Here is a 16274-nt window from a genome sequence, read left to right on the forward strand (position 1 = left end):
CACACTCTGTCTGTCTCTCTCAAAAATAAATAAACATTAAAAAAAATTTTTAAAGGTGGGGAGGGAGCCTGCATTATTCAAAAGTAATCTTCCAGATTGAAGAAACTAAGCAAACAAATACGATATGTGATCCTGGAGACTGAAAGGAAGAAATGCTATATAAAGGACATTATTGGGTTCACTGGACTGTGGATGGTAAATTGGGGGAGAATGTCACATTAATGTTAAATTTCCTGAAGCTGATAACTATGCTGTAGCTACGAAAGAACAATTTTATTCTTAGGAAACGCATACTGAATTTGGGGAGGACAAAAAGATGTGATCTATGCAACTTACTCTTAAATGTTTTAGTAAAAGTCAGTATATCTAGAGAGAAGAATGAAACCAACGAGGCAAAATGTTAGTCGTTGGCAAATCTGAATAGAGTACACAGGATTTCACTGTATGATTTTTCCAACTTTCCTAGAAGTTTGAAATTCTTTCCAAGTAGAAAGTTTAAAAAAAAGAAAGACTACACAGACATACCATTTTCATCTGTTATATTGGCAAAAAGAAATCACATGCTGAGACTGTAGGGAAACACACACACTCACTGTTGCTGATGCAAATGCAAAATGGTAAAATTTCTGTGGGAAGAAATTGGGTAATACCTAACTAAATTACATATACATTCACTCCTCTACCCAAAGAATATATTCTGAAGGTGATCCTCAGTTTTAAATATATACATAGGTTCACACATGCATAAGTTCATTCATTGCAGCAGTATTTGTAATTGTAAAGCATTGAAAACTGTCCAAAGAAGATTGAATAAACATGCATACAGTGGAGTACTGTGCAGTTGAAAAAAGAATGAAGAAGATGTCTGTGCACTGTGAAATGGAATGATTTCCAGGATATATTTCTAAGTTAATAAAAGCAAAGGACAGAGAAATTTAGCATGTGGCCTTTTCTATAAGAAAGAAGGAATAAGAAAATATACCTATTTACCTTTTCAAAACACACAAGAAGGATGAACCAGAAAGCAATAAAGTTGGTTACCTGCCTACAAAGGTGGATGGTGAAGCAGGGAAGGAGCAACATATTTCCAAGTTACAACTTTTTATATAGTTCATCATCTTTGGAAGCAAAGCCATTTTTTTAGATAGTCTCCAGAAATGAAATTAATTCAATAAGGATGGCAGGGAAGACTAAAAACCAAAGTCAACTTACTTCAAATCATTAACAGTCACATTGAAGGAAGGAGAAAATAATCCAAGTAACTTTTTTTTTTTAATGTTTATCTTTGAGAGAGACAGAGTGTTGGCGGGGGGCAGGGGGTGGCGGGGAGGCAGAAAGAGAGGGAGACACAGAATCTGAAACAGGCTCCAGGCTCTGAGCTGTCAGCACAGAGCCCAACACAGGGCTCAAACTCAGATCATGAGATCACGACCTGAGCTGAAGTCGGACACCCAACCAACCAAGCCACCCAAGTGCCCCCCAAGTAACTCTTAATACTCTGTCCTTCAGTTTAGGGAGATAGAACTACAAAGAAATTCTGGACTCATAAGGTTGTTTGTTTTTTTTAGCAGTAGTGCTCCTGAAACTATTTAAATGTATGAAAGAATTGAGCAAATAGGTACATGTAATTTGGGCGGGAGCCAAGGTTTTTACTGTGGCAGAAGAGAGATACAAATACAGATATGGGAAAATAAAAAGTCCTGTGGGATGGATTGGAATTGGAATTATGAATTCATGATATTCTAAGGTATATGTGTGTATTCATATGACATGTCACATGCGTATACATACGTATATCTACACGTGTATATTCCATCTCTGCCTACCGAAGGGCCCAGAGACAGAGGTCTCAATAGCAATGACCATGTGGAGTACGTACATCTTTATTTCTAATACTCTTCACTAAAAGAAACCAAGGCTCTTTGGAGAAATGGTTGATTCTAGGCTTGGGACAGGAAAATTAGTATATGCTTGAATATCTTGCTATTCCAGAAAGGAATTGCTGAAACAATGATAGGGGCTTGTCAGAATGACACAGGAGTCAGCTTGATGGGGCTCCCATCGGCTAAATCTGGGACAGTTTGAGCTTGCAGATAATTAAGGACTATCATGAATTATAAATTATAAAAGTAGTAATCCATGAGTTGATGCCCTTAATAAGAAAAAAGAGGGGCTCCTGGGTGGCTCTGTCGGTTGAGCATCCAACTTCAGCTCAGGTCATGGTCTCACAGTCTGTGAGTTCGAGCCCCGCGTCAGGCCCTGTGCTGACAGCTCAGAGCCTGGAGCCTGCTTCAGATTCTGTGTCTCCCTCTCTCTCTCTGCCCCTCCCCTGCTCATACTCTGTCTCTCTCTGAATCAAAAATAAATAAACATTAAAAAAATTTTTAGAAAAGAAAAAAGAGAGGGGTCTTCCCTATAGAAGAATGCCAGCTGAAACTATGAAGAAATTCTGAGCCTGGAAAGTCATAGGATTGGGCAAAAATCCTCACTGAGTATTCAATCTATAGTGAAATTTTGCTGAACAGAATATTTGCATGGTCTTTAAGTGTCTCCTTGCAGATTGCTTACTAAAAGGGAAAATAGTAAGACAACAATGGAGAACCAGACCACACCTACACCAGGACTTCAAACGTATCATCACTGGTAAGAGGCAGGTGGAAATCACGTAATCTGGATTTGCTACCCTGAGAGCATCAGTTAGATGGTATTTCAACTGGAGATATACAACCTGAGAGAAAAACCTCCAACCCTGAAAGAGGAAATACTTCTTTTAGAAAAGGAGAGGGAATCTATGTGGAAGAATTCCAAATTATTTTTGTGGATGCGCCATTGTCAAGAGGGAGCGTAACTCCCTACTTCGGAAGTGTGGGCTTCACAAAGCCACTGTACTTCTGAAAAGTACAGTATGGAAAGGGGTTAGGAGTAATTTTGTAACCTGGGAAACCTGAAAAAATACTGCTTCAGGTAGAGATGGTCAAGGTCAATACCAAGAGTGATGACTCAGGTTAATAACATGTTTCTTTGTATAATTGGATACAAAGGTTACTGCACAGTACCTCTGATCTTTTTTCAAAAAACAACCCAGTCTGGTCATTAGAAAATTAGGAGACAAATCCCAGTGGAGAGTCATTACCTACCAGTACTCCTCAAAACTGTCAAGGCCATGAAAAACCTGAGAAATTGTCACAGCCAAAAGGAGCTTAAGGGGACATGAAAACTAAATGTAATGTGCAATCTTGGAATAGAAATAGAACATTAAGTAAAAATGAAGGAAATGCAAAAATAGTTTGCATTTTCTAAAATTTCATATAAATGGGAGTCATACAGCATGTGCTCTTGTCTGGATTTTCATGCAGTGTAATTATTTTGAGACTTACTGCTGTTGTATATATCAATTCATTACTTTTTATTAAGCTGAGCAGCAAGATGGAATCACTATATGGATATGCCATAATTTGTTTATTCATTCACCTGTTGATATTTGGGTTGTTTCCAATTTTGAGCTGTTTTGACCATTCCTCTGTGTGTGTGTGTGTGTGTGTGTGTGTACATGTGATATATGTGTTTTTATGTGGATGTATCTTTTCGTTTATCTTAGGCAAATAGAAATGCTGTGGGTAGTTGGTGGTGTATATTTAACATTTTAGTAAACTGCTTTTCTGAAATGCTTTTATAGTATTTTGCCTTCCCATCTGCAGTGTTTGAGAGTTCCATTTGCTGCCTAGACCATAGAGGGTTTTTTATTTTTCTATTTTAGGCATTCTGATAGATGTATAAGAGTGTCTCGTGGTTTTAATTTGCATTTTCCTAATGACCAGTGATGTTGAGCATCTTTTCATGTCCTTATTCGCCATCCATATATAAATGAATTGTCTGTTTAGATGTTGTGCTTTTTTATTTTTTAATTGGATTGTTTCAGTTACTGAGTGTTGATAGTTCTTTATATTTTTTTATTTTATTTTCAAGTTTATTTATTTTGAGAGAGAGAGACAGAATGCGTGTGCACGTGCAATAGGGAGAGGAGCATAGAGGGAGAGAGAGAATCCCAAGCAAGCTTGGATTGCACAGAGTCAGACCTGGGCCTCAATCTCATGAACCGTGAGATCATGACCTGAGCCAAGACCAAGAGTCTGGCCACAAAACTGACTGAGCCACCCAAACACCCCTTGATAGTTCTTTATGTATCCAGATACCAGTCCTTTGTCAGACACACGTGATTTGCGAATATTGTTGTCCCGTCTGTGGCTTGTCTTATTTTCTTAATAGTAGCTCCCTAGGACCAGTTTTTAATTTTAATAAAGTCCAGTTTGTCAGTATTTTTCTTTTATGGATCTTGTGTTTTGATGTCATACCTAAAAATTTTGTGCCCACCCAAGGTCATGAAGATTTTGTCCTATTTTTTTTCCTAGAGGTTTTATAGTTTTAGTTCTTACATTTAGGTCTGTGTCCCATTTTGAGTTAATTTTTGTACATGTGAGGTATGGATCAGAGTTTGGTTTTTGTTTTTTGTTTTTTTAATTTAGTAATGTATTTGATCCAACACCTTTTGTTGAAAAGACTTTTTTCCACTGAATTGCCTTGTTTTTTCTTTCTTCTTTTTACGTTTTTTTTTGTTTTTTTGTTTTTTTGTTTTTTTGTTTTTTTTTTGAGACAGAGAGAGACAGAGCATGAACGGGGGAGGGTCAGAGAGAGAGGGAGACACAGAATCTGAAACAGGCTCCAGGCTCTGAGCCGTCAGCACAGAGCCTGATGCGGGGCTCGAACTCACGGACTGCGAGATCATGACCTGAGCTGAAGTCGGACGCCCAACCGACTGAGCCACCCAGGCGCCCCTCTTTCTTCTTTTTAATTGTTTTTTTTTAATATAGTTGACAGTGTTACCTTGGTTTCAGGTATACAGCATTCAGCTTCTCTATACATTGTGCTGTGCTCGCCATAAGTGTAGCTACCATCTGTCACCATACAATGCTGTTAATTGATTTTTCACCGTTGTCAAATATTAGTTGACCATACATGTATGGCTCTATTTCTGGGCTCTGTTCCCTTCTGTTGATGTTTATCTATATTTTATGTCAAAGTAGTGCAGCTTCATGATGCACCTTGGAGAGGAAGTATTAAGTGTTTCAACTTTGTTCTTTTCAAATTTGTTTTGGCTCTTCTAGGTCCTTTGCAGTTCCATATGAATTTTAGAATCTGCTTGTTGATTTCCACAAAAAAAAATCTGCTGTGATTTGATTGGGTCTCGTTGAATCTGTAAATCAAGTGCAATCTGTAAATCAAGTGCAATCTGTAAATCAAGTTGGGGAGAATTTTTTTTTTTTAAGTTTATTTGTTTATTTTGAGAGAGAGAGAGAAAAAGCATGAGTGGGGAGGGGCAAAGAGAGAGGGAGACAGAGAATCCCAAGCAGGCTCCATGCTGTCAGCACAGAGCCCGACACGGGGCTCAAACCCACGAAACCACAAGATCATGAACTGAGCCAAGATCCAAGAGTTGGACGCTTAACCAACTGAGCCACCCAGGCACACCAAAATATCACTTAACGTTATTGGTTCTTCTGATCCATGAACACTGTGCATCTTCCCATTTATTTAGATCTTTCTTTAATTATTTAAGCAACGTTTAGTAGTTTTCAAGGTATCAGCCTTGCACATCTGTTGCCAGATTTATCTCAAATTATTTCTTTTTCTTTTTTTAAGTAGGCTTCACGCCCAGCGTGGAGCCCAATGTGGGGCTTGAAGTCACGACCCTGAGATCAAGACCTGAGCTGAGATCAAGAGTCGGATGCTTAACCGACTGAGTCACCCAAGCACCCCTTATTCCATATTTTTTTGATGCTTTGTAAATGGTATTTTCTAATCAATCTCTGGTTGCTTGTTGCTAATATATGGAAATATGGTTGATTTTTGTATATTGACATTCTATCCTGTATCCTTGCTAAGCTCACTTAATATAGCCAAGCAGCTCTTTGTATATTTTATCAGATTTTCTACAGTGTTGTCTGGGAATAAAGATTTATTTATTACTTTTTTCCCCAATCTGAATTCCTTTATTTCTTTTTTGCCTACTACATGGTCTTAGAATCTCTAGTACACTATTGAATAAAAGTAGCAAAGGCAGATACACTTATCTTGTTCCTGGTCTTAGAAAACATCCATATTGTCACCATTAAATATGATGCTAGCTTTAGGACTTTCCTAATGCTCTTTATCAGGTGAGGAAGTTCTTTCATATTCCTCTTCTGCTGAGGTTTTGTTTTTTTTAATCAGGAATAGATGTTGGATTTTGTCAAATGCTTTTTCTGCATCTCTTGAGATAATCCTATGGCTTTTATTTATTTATTTTTTAGGCTTAATATAATGAATGTATTGATTTTCTTTCTTTCTTTCCTTTTTTTTAAGTAATCCCTATGCCCATCTTGGGGCTCAAACTCAGGACCCCAAGATCAAGAGTTGCATGCTCTACCTACTGAGCCAGCCAGGTACCCCATGAATGTATTGATTTTCAAATGTTGAATTAGCTTTGCGTTCCTGGAATAAACCCACTTGGTCACTTTTATTATTATTATTATATATTGTTTGATTTAGATACTAAAATTTTGTTAAGAACATTTGCATACATGAGGGATATTGTTCTATAGTTTTCTTGTAAGGGCTTTGTCTAGTTTGGGATCAGTAATGTTAGCCTCAGAGAATGAGTTGAAAACTAGCCTATATTCCAGTTTTCTGAACAAGTTGGTATAGGGGTTTTTTAATGTTTATTTATTTTGAGAGAAAGAGTGCACCTGGGTTTGGAGCAGAGAGAAAGAGAGAAAAAGAGAATCCCAAGCAGGCTCCATGGTGTCAGTATAAACCCCAAGGTGCAGCTCCGTCCCACGAACTGTGACATCATGACCAGAGCAGAAATCAAGAGTCAGACGCTTAACTGACTGAGCCAACCCTGGTGCGCCAGTAGTATTTTTTTTAATTTATTTTTAAATTTTTTTAATTTACATCCAAGTCAGCATATAGTGCAACAATGGTTTCAGGAGTAGATTCCTTAATGCCTCTTACCCATTTAGTCCATCCCCCCCCCCCCCCACAACCCCTCCAGTAACCTTTGTTCTCCATATTTAAGAGTCTCTTCTGTTTTGTCCCCCTCCCTGTTTTTATATTCTTTTTGCTTCCCTTCCCTTATGTTCATCTGTTCTGTGTTTTAAAGTCTTCATATGAGTGAAGTCATATGATTTTTGTCTTTCTCTGACTAATTTCACTTAGCATAATACCCCTCTAGTTCCATCCATGTAGTTGCAAATGGCATGATTTCATTCTTTTTGACCCCAGTAGTAGTTTTTAAGTAGACTTCCCCGGTGAAGCCATTTGGGCCTGGGGTTTTCTTTGTGTGAAGGTTTTAGTTTCTTTATTCAAATTATTATAGTTATTTACCCATTCAAAGAACCAGCTTTTGCTTTTATCTTTTTTTGTTCTTATTTCATTGATTTTTTTTCACTTGAAACATTAAGTATAGATTTTCCAATTATATATTTTTTCCCTTGAGAAGTTTGAAGGCCTTGCTTTCAATCCTGTTGTTGAAAAGCCCACTGATATTCCAGTTCCCCCCCCCCTTTTTTTTTTACATGGCATAGTGTTTTTCTTGAAGCTTTTAGTATCTTCATTGGCAGAGTTCTGTAATTTTTATAATGATGCACCTTGGTGTAGTTTTGGTGTTTGGGCGGGGCTTTTAAGTCATTAAGCTGGGCTTCCTTGGTCTAAGTATAGAAACTCTGTTTTTTGATCCTGGAAGTGTGTGTGTGTGTGTGTGTGTGTGTGTGTGTGTGTGTGTTTTCTTTATATAACTTGTTTCTCATTCTCGTGTATATCTCTATGCTTTGGGTTTTGGTTCTTCTGGATTTAACCCTTATTTTTTCTCTTATTTTCTAGCTTTTTTGTCACATGTGCACACTCCACACACATGCACTCGTGGTTTTTGAAAGATTTCCTTGGTTTTACTGTCCATTTATTGAAGTTATTGTTTTGCCTTTTCTGTTTTTAAATTCTAAGATCTTGTTCACCAGTAGTATCCTACCCTTATGTCCCTGTAGAATTAATTTCATTTTTTGAAGTTTTCTTTTGGTCCCTGCCTTACTTCTGTTTCCTTATAGATTATTTTTTCCTGAGGGTTTGTTTTGGCCTTTCACATTTTTAGAGGTCTTTCTCAAATGGTAGGTGATCCTCACTTGTCTATTCATATCTAAGGATTAGTTACTAAGCAGCTGATTGGACTGAATGAGCTGGAGGTTAAGCTTTTTGACTAGTGAGATTCACTGTGGCAATTAATCCCTTTTTAAAAAAAATTTTTAATGTTTATTTTTGAGAGAGAGAGAGACAGTGTGAGTGGGGAAAGTGCAGAGAGACAGGGAGACACAGAATCCGAAACAGGCTCCAGGCTCTGAGCTGTCAGTACAGAGCCTGATGCAGGGCTCGAACTCACAAACTATGAGATCATGACCTGAGCCGAAGTCGGACACTGAGCCGACTGAGCCACCGAGGCGCCCCCCTCCACTTTTTTTTTTGTTTTTATTGGTCCCTTTTTAAATCTTCTCCCTAGTGTTTTACACTGGTACTGTGATCTATTTAAATGTGGTTTTTTTCTTGTGTTAAATATATGTGGTAGTTCTGTCTGAATTTGTGTTTTCAGTGTTTCTGCAGAATTCTCAGCCAGTCTTTCATTCAGCATCTCCGGATCCTCTCCTTTGAGAATTCCTATTAGACATTTTATTAGATCTTTATGTTTTATGCCATTTGAACCTCTTATTTTCTATGTTTCTGTTTTTCTTTGCAGTATTCTGGGTATTTTCTTAATGTTTATCATTTCCCCAGTTCTTTTTTAGCCATGGCTGATCTGCTATTCATCCCATCCATTGAGGTGTTTTAGTGGTGGTGTCTTTTTTTTTTTTTAATTATAGCACTTACATTTTTTATTTATAGAAGTTATATTTGGGTCTTTTCAAATCTGCCTGGTTGCTTTTTATTCCTTTATTCCATTTTTCAATAATATTTTTGTTTCTTCTTAAACATTTCTTGAATGGTTCTTTTATCCTCTGTGCCTGGCAATTTCAGTACCTAACAATTTGGGATTCCTAATCTGTTTCTACTGACACTTGTGACAGATTGCTTATTGTATGTTTGTTATTGATTGTGTGCTCGTACTTGATCAAATCTGTAGGAATGCTGAAAGGCCTGAAGTGTAGGTGATTATTTCCTGAAGTGATCCAGTATGCTTCTGCTGAGTGTCAAGGGGCACTGGTGGCCCTTTAATGTCTTGATCTGGGTATTTTCTGACCATTTAGGGCAAGTTAAGGTATATCCTCAGAGTCCCTCAGAAGGGCAGGCCCATGATTATACAGTCTCAGAGTAGTCTCTCCACCCAGAGCATGGGCAGAAAAGACCCACATGTAGGTCTTATTTTGCCTGCATGTAGTCAGATTTTTGATTCCTACCTGCCCTTTGACTGAAGTTGTAGCCCTCTTAGGGGTTTCGGTCTGATGCAGGCATTTCCATTCCCTGCAGTAAATGGTAAGTTTTACATGGAATAAATGGATTACAATTCATACATTGAATTAGTTCATTAGTATTCTGTCCTAATCTAAGAAAAAAAATGCTGAGGGAACATTTTCTCCTGAGTAGAATATAGCTTTCCAACTAGTGTGTTCTAGATTTGTCAAGATAATTCATCCCTGCAATATTTGGGACCGTCTGAGGCCTCAGGCTGGGTGCATTCAGGGGCCAATTTCTCTTGCAATGTATAGATGATCATTTTCTGTGCGTGCTGGAACTATGCAAAAGGTTAGCATTTTTCTAGATCATTAGTTCTTGGAGTTGCTTTGGAGAAGACTGAATACTATATGTCTCTCTTAAGTTGTCATAATGTTCACAAGCATATTAAAAGCTTAAAGAGGCCTTGAAATAAGGAATATTTTCTTATTTGACCATAATACTTTTATTTTTTAATGTTAACAGTCTATAATATTGAAACCAAGATGTTCGTAATTATTGACCCCCTGAAATTTCAGGGTTATATTTGCTGACAAGTGGAGTCAGAGTAAGATATTCTGTGTTGATATTTGAGGGTCAATAAATATGCATTAGCTGCTAACCGAGGTGGCTGTAAAGTGGACGAGCTTATACAAAAACTGCAAGAGATTTTCGCATGGAAGTAGGCTATATGAATCTACTAGAACTAGAATTCTAGCCAGTGTTTGTAAGTGTGTATTCCAGGCACTGTGATAAATATTTCACAATGTCTTTTCATTGCCCTCGGGGGGAAAAAAAAATCAATTCTTTACCCTGGCCTTCAAGGACCCTCATGTCTACTAGCTCTGTGCTAACAACGCAGAGCCTGCTTGGGGTTCTCTCACTGTGTCCTCCTCCAACCTCATCTTTTACACCTGTCACTCTGGGCACCAGCCACACTGGCCTTTCAGTGGGCTAGGGATATTCCTACTGGAAAGCCTTTGTCTTGTTCTTTGCTTTGCCTAGAACATTCCAGCTGCCCTTTTTGGCCTCGAGGTCTTAACTCACCAATGCCTTTCCTCACCACTGAACATGAGTCGATGACTCCTGTCTCAGTTTGACTCTGCCTTCACATGGTCTAACTTGGGTTCCTCCTGCCAGTAAACTGTCACCTTGGTGAAAAGCATGCATCTTGTCTGCTCTGTACACCACTCGATCTGTAGCCTCTGCTACTGTGAGACACACAGATGCTTGATAGTTGTTGAATGTTGAATGAGTAAGAGAAGAAACTCATAATTTGCCCAGTGTTGACAGCTAATAAATGGCAAAACCAGGACTCAGACTTAGGGCTATCAGAATTCCGAGCTCTTGGCACCACACTTCATTCAGACAAGGACTCTCCCATTCCTTATCACCTTATCAGTTCAGAATGTTGCTAGACTTGACTTTTGGCATCACCTTCAAAATTTTATTCTTTTGAAATCCAGTGGTAGCCGATTTTGGTTCTTTGAAAATACATTTGATTTTTTTTTTTATAAGTTTATTTTGAGAAAGAGAGCGCACACAATTGGGAGAAGGGCAGAGAAAGGGAGAGAGAGAATCCCAAGCAGGCTCTGTGCTGTCGTCAGTTTGCAGCTCGAATTCACAAACCATGAGATCTTGACCTGAGCTGAAATCAAGAGTCGAATGCTTAACCAAGTGAGCTACTCAGGCACCCTGAAAACACATTTGATTTTTTTTTTTTTAATACCTGCAAGTTATTCAGAGCCAAATTTGTTAAATAAGATGGGTAGTCAAGCTAGGGAAAACTGTTGAGGGAAACGGATTAATTACAAAGTAGCCAGAAACAGTAGGGTTTTCTTTTTAAAATTGGGTCTAAAGGAAAAATACTGTAAGAAGTTGGAGGTTGTGGCAACAGCATTAGAACACGCATAGAGCCTCATGAGGGGACTTCTTAAAAGATAGTATTCATCTGGGCATAAAATATTTCCATTGTGTGGATTAAGGAACTACTTTTGTTGCTTTCATAGTTATACTTGATTCAAGTGAAAAATCATTTGTCCACTTTAGTGCAAATGTTTCGTAACTGCACTTCTGAAAAAGACAGCTTACTCTTCTCAAACTAAGAGATGCATTTGGATGGTTTTATTTTGTCAAACTTTACACAACAGATTTCGGCTTTGTATTGGTCATGGGAGGAAGTTACCCTAGCCAGAAGAGACATTGTGCATAAAGTGTAAAATGATACCAAAAAATACTAACTGAAGCAAAACATTGAAAGGTGCCAGCTGATGATTTTTACTCTAGTTGTCCCATCGCATATTATCTTTTTTTTTTTTTTTTGAAGTTTTCTTTTGCTCCCTGCATTGGTCCTGTTTCCTTATAGATTCTTTTTTCTGGAGATTTTTTTCCTCTTTATTATTTCCTATTTTCTTTTTAGTTTCTTCTCCCTAAACTTGAAGTTTTGCAATTTATTTCAGGACAGGTTGAGTTGACAGTGTTACTTTTTGGGGATTTAGGCAGCTTGAGAGAGTGCATATCTTTCGGAAGAGCAAACATGTATCATTCACTGAAGATGTAGTGTCTTTGCAGTTTTTCTTTTGAAAAGGAAATAATGTTTAGCTTGAGATACTTGGAGTTTTTTTAACCATTGTTTATGCTAAAGAAAAAAATGAGATAAGACTGCAAATGTACAAATGTTATCTTCTCTAATATTTGAAATAGTTAATATCTAAAAATTCTCTAAAATTAAAAATTCCCAATTAATCACTCCAGAACTCTTCACAGCGATTTTTAAAAGCATCTATATATTTCCTGGATGCTCTAAATTATAATAAAAATCTACACTTTTAGAGATGAAAGGTAAATTAAGAAACCATCTGTTTGTTATGTGTATTTCACAACAACTTAGAAATATCATCTAATTTTTAAAAAATTTTCTTGATGTTTATTCATTTTTTTGAGAGAGAGAGCATGAGAACACGCACGAGCAAGCGGGGGAGGAGCAGAGAGAGAGGGAGACATAGAGGGTGAAGCAAGCTCCAGGCTCTGAGCTGTCAGCACAGAGCCTCATGCAGGGCTCGATCCCACGAACTGTGAGATCATGACCCAAGACACTTAACCAACTGAGCCACCCAGGCACCCCTCTGATTCTTTCTATAGAGAAGTGACCTACCTAGTTTATAGCAATTACTATTTGAATTTGAATTACATGGTGATCCTCTGATTGTGTTCCGTGTTTATTGTTGTCATTGGTATTCTTATTAGCTAACATGGTGGCTGATAAATTTGCACCCTGTAGAAAGGAAAGGCTCCATTTTGAAACAAACATTTTGTTATAAAATAAAATTATCATTTGTCAGGGCTAGATCTTCGTTTTCCAAATATCATCACAATTTGAACTAAATTCTTTGGGGTGGTGGTGGTGTATCTGTGCTGTGTCATGTATTATTGATTTTTTCTACTTTTAAGACTGAACATTCTTCACGCCCTGAAAGGAAAAGAAGAGACTCTTTCGGGATGTTTGACGGTTATGATAGCTGCAGTGAGGACACAAGTAGCAGCTCCAGCTCCGAGGAGAGTGAAGAAGAAGTTGCTCCTTTACCTTCTAACCTCCCAATTATCAAAAACAATGGACAAGTCTACACATACCCGGATGGCAAATCTGGCATGGGTGAGTATACCGCCTTTCACTGTTATGCAGCTTCATATTGGAGGATATGTTCTGATTTCATTTCTTCTTTCATTTCCCTTCCTTGGAATTTTTCAAGGGAAAAAGGAACGCAGTCTGAAACTTACAGTTGTAGATGAGATCACTAGATTTCCATTTGATCTGTCTTGCCTACCTGCCGTGTTCTGGCAGAAAGCAAGTAGAGCAAAATAAAAACAGAAGGCTGTTGAGAAACACAATGTGGACGTAAATTCAGTAATTAGGTAATAAATCCCAATGTAACTGAAAGTGTGTAGGATCACAGGCTTATAGAGCTGATACACTTGCAGAATGAGTTTCTCTCCTCTACAAAAATTCCTTATAAGAAGTTTTCTATTTTAACACTTCCAATGATATGGTATCTCTAATTACCAGATTATTCTTCGTATTGAACCAAAATTATCCTTGTTCTGAATTTTGTCTTTGGGTCTTAATTTTGCCTCTTAAAGGTATAGAGAAGAATTCTAATCCTTGTTATGATGATAACTGTTCACACTAGAACAGTCCCAAGTGACCCTAATTGCTTCAGCGATCTGTCATAGTGTCACAATGATTTTAATTCATCAATAGCCTGCTCACTTTCCTCTGGGCGTGCTTCAGATTTCATGGTGCTGGAGTGACAGCTTACATGACTTGCCCAAGACTGTCCTGTTTTTAGGATTGAAAATCCCATATCCTGGGAAGCACCTCAGGCAAATGGCTAGTCACCTGTGTAATAAGGGCAGCTGGTCACCTGTGTAATTAGGGCAGCAGGTAGGCCACAGAATTGCTTTAACTTTTTTGAAAGTAACACTGATTTCATGTATAACTGAAACCCTTTAGTCTTTACTACAGATTCACCACTAAACCAGTTAAACCAATCTTGTCTGTTAGCAGTTGACTTTTTAAAAGATATTTTATTTGTGAGTAATTTCTACACCCAACATGGGACTCAGACTCACAACCCCAAGATCAGGAGTCATGTGCTGCACCGACTGAGCCAGCCAGATGCTCCGACTTTTTATTTTTTAATAAACAATATGAGGTTGATTTGAATAATACCTTAGGAGAGGCACGAGCAAGGGCTATGGGAACATGAAGGGCAGGCGATGAATTCTAATCTGGGAGGGCTTCAAAGGGCAGGCAGATTTGAGCTGGCTTTGAAGGACAAAGGTGGAAGCTGTGGGAGAACCCTGTGGAAGAAGGGAACTATACTAGCAAAGATTGGGAAGTAGGACTTTGAAGGAATCATGCTGAGCCATTCAGATGTGGCAGGCACGTAAGTGATTGTCCAAACGAAACATTGCAGAGAGATGAAAGATCTGGTGGTACAACCATCTTTGGGCATGCAGTGTCCGAAAGCTTATTTTTAAATCAGTCAGTGCTCACCGGGGGCCTCTTTCAGGGTCCAGGCATCTGGTACTTGCTGTCAGCAGAGAGGCTTCCTATTGGCAAAAGTGGAAGGACATGCTCCCACTTCACTTGGGAGCCAGACAAGGTCATTTCCAAGGACATCGCAGAGACTAGGGAAGAGGGGAAAGAAGGTGGATCAGGAAGATTTGGAGTTAAGTTTTTGGCTTTGGGCAGGCCTCTAACTCACTGAGCCTGTTTTTCCATCTGTACAGTTGGGATGTGGGTACCTGCTAGGCAGGGTGGCCGGAGGACAAGGATAAGAGAAAGTATCCCCAAAAACTCCATCTGGGGCTGCAGTTACACCATGGATGCCTGGGAATGCTGAATGAGAACAGGAGCCAGCCTTGTTTGATACCACTTAGATTCAGGAGTGAGTCTGCCATGATAACATTCTGATTGTAAAAATTGAAAAATGATTTGGGCCCTGAAGAGGGCCCAGGAGTGATTTCAAGCTTACTCCCAAGTTGGGTCTATAGGTGGACCTGATAGATGAAATCAGCTGTATGTTTCTCTTAATGGCTCTCTTGATGAAAGGAAGTGGAGTGGAGGTGATCCGTGCTAGAATAACTGTCCTAGAACCTCAGCAGCCCAAAGCCAGGTTAAGAGGCCTGGCTGATGCAGTCTGAGGGCAGAAAACTGGTGTGGACGTCCCCAGGCCCGTCCACCAGGATGATGGACAGCAGGTGTGGCTGCAGAGGTTTCCCCTGTGGACACTGGTTGAGCTACACACTGTGCTGTTTTGGGAGCCTGTCCCTGAGTGTGGCAGGTATCTGGTGAGAATTAGGCACCTCCTCAGTCCGCAACAGGACAGGCTCTGGATTTGGAGACAAGAATCTTCTGGGGGCTTTCCTTTTGAGACCTGCTAAGTTCCAGCCCCTTTCCAGCTGCAGTGGATTTTTTAAAACTTTAAATTATCCCATGTAACCTTTTTCTTACTGAATTTTGATCTTCTTAGAAATTGTTTACTTCTGATTCTATCATTTAACATTGAAGGTTGTGTTATATAATCTTCTAGTTTTATGTCATTTGCAGATTTGATAATAATGCCCTGGAGGTATTCTAGTCTTAAAAAGTTGAACAGCACAGGGCCTGGTACAGAATCTTGTAGGCTGTGTCAAAATACTTCCCATTATTGGGGTACCTGGCTGACTCACTTGGAAGAGCGTGCACCTCTTGATCTCAGGGTGGTGAGTTCAAGCCCCAAGTTGCATGTAGAGATTACTGAAAAGTAAATAAATAAATAAACTTTAAAAGAAAAAAAATTCCTTGGGACACCAGGGTGGCTCAGCTGATTAAGAGTCCGACTCTTGGTTTCAGCACAGGTGATGATCTCACGGTTCATGGGTTTGAGCCCCACGTTGGGCTCTGTGCTGACACTGCTGGGCCTGCTTGGGATTCTCTGTCTCCCTCTTTCTCTGCCCCTCCCCTGCTCTCTCTCTAAATAAATAAATAAATAAATAAACAAACAAACATTAAAAAAAAAAATTTCTACTCACTTATCAGGACCTTAAATTTCTCAATCTTTATTGACAAAGCTGCATGAGAGATTTTATCAAATGTTTTAACTCCTAAAAAAAAAATTTTTTTTTTAAACCCATATTAACTCCTATTAATATATGGTTGACCCTCAAACAACATAGGTCAGGAATGCCAATCTCCCATGCAGTTGAAAATCTATGTGTAA

At 38.7% G+C, this 16274-nt stretch overlaps 1 protein-coding gene across 17 annotated transcripts in view; it reads left to right on the forward strand.

Annotated features, from left to right (window-relative positions):
- MBTD1 (mbt domain containing 1) overlaps positions 1-16274 on the forward strand; it is a 70500-nt gene that overhangs the window by 14584 nt on the left and 39642 nt on the right. For 14 of the 17 annotated variants that reach the window (XR_008294090.1, XM_015084947.3, XM_015084949.3 and 11 more), the window contains one exon: positions 12961-13162. Coding sequence is in view for 16 of the 17 variants with exons in the window: in XM_027034141.2 (XP_026889942.1) it covers positions 12961-13162 (202 nt within the window). In the remaining variant the exon portion in view is untranslated. Of the gene's footprint in view, positions 1-6399; positions 6480-12960; positions 13163-16274 lie in introns of all 17 variants that reach the window. The other 3 variants (XM_053211945.1, XM_053211942.1, XM_053211944.1) reach the window with 1 other exon arrangement.

The sequence above is a fragment of the Acinonyx jubatus genome, chromosome E1, assembly GCF_027475565.1.
Source record: "Acinonyx jubatus isolate Ajub_Pintada_27869175 chromosome E1, VMU_Ajub_asm_v1.0, whole genome shotgun sequence".
Taxonomy (NCBI): domain Eukaryota; kingdom Metazoa; phylum Chordata; class Mammalia; order Carnivora; family Felidae; genus Acinonyx; species Acinonyx jubatus.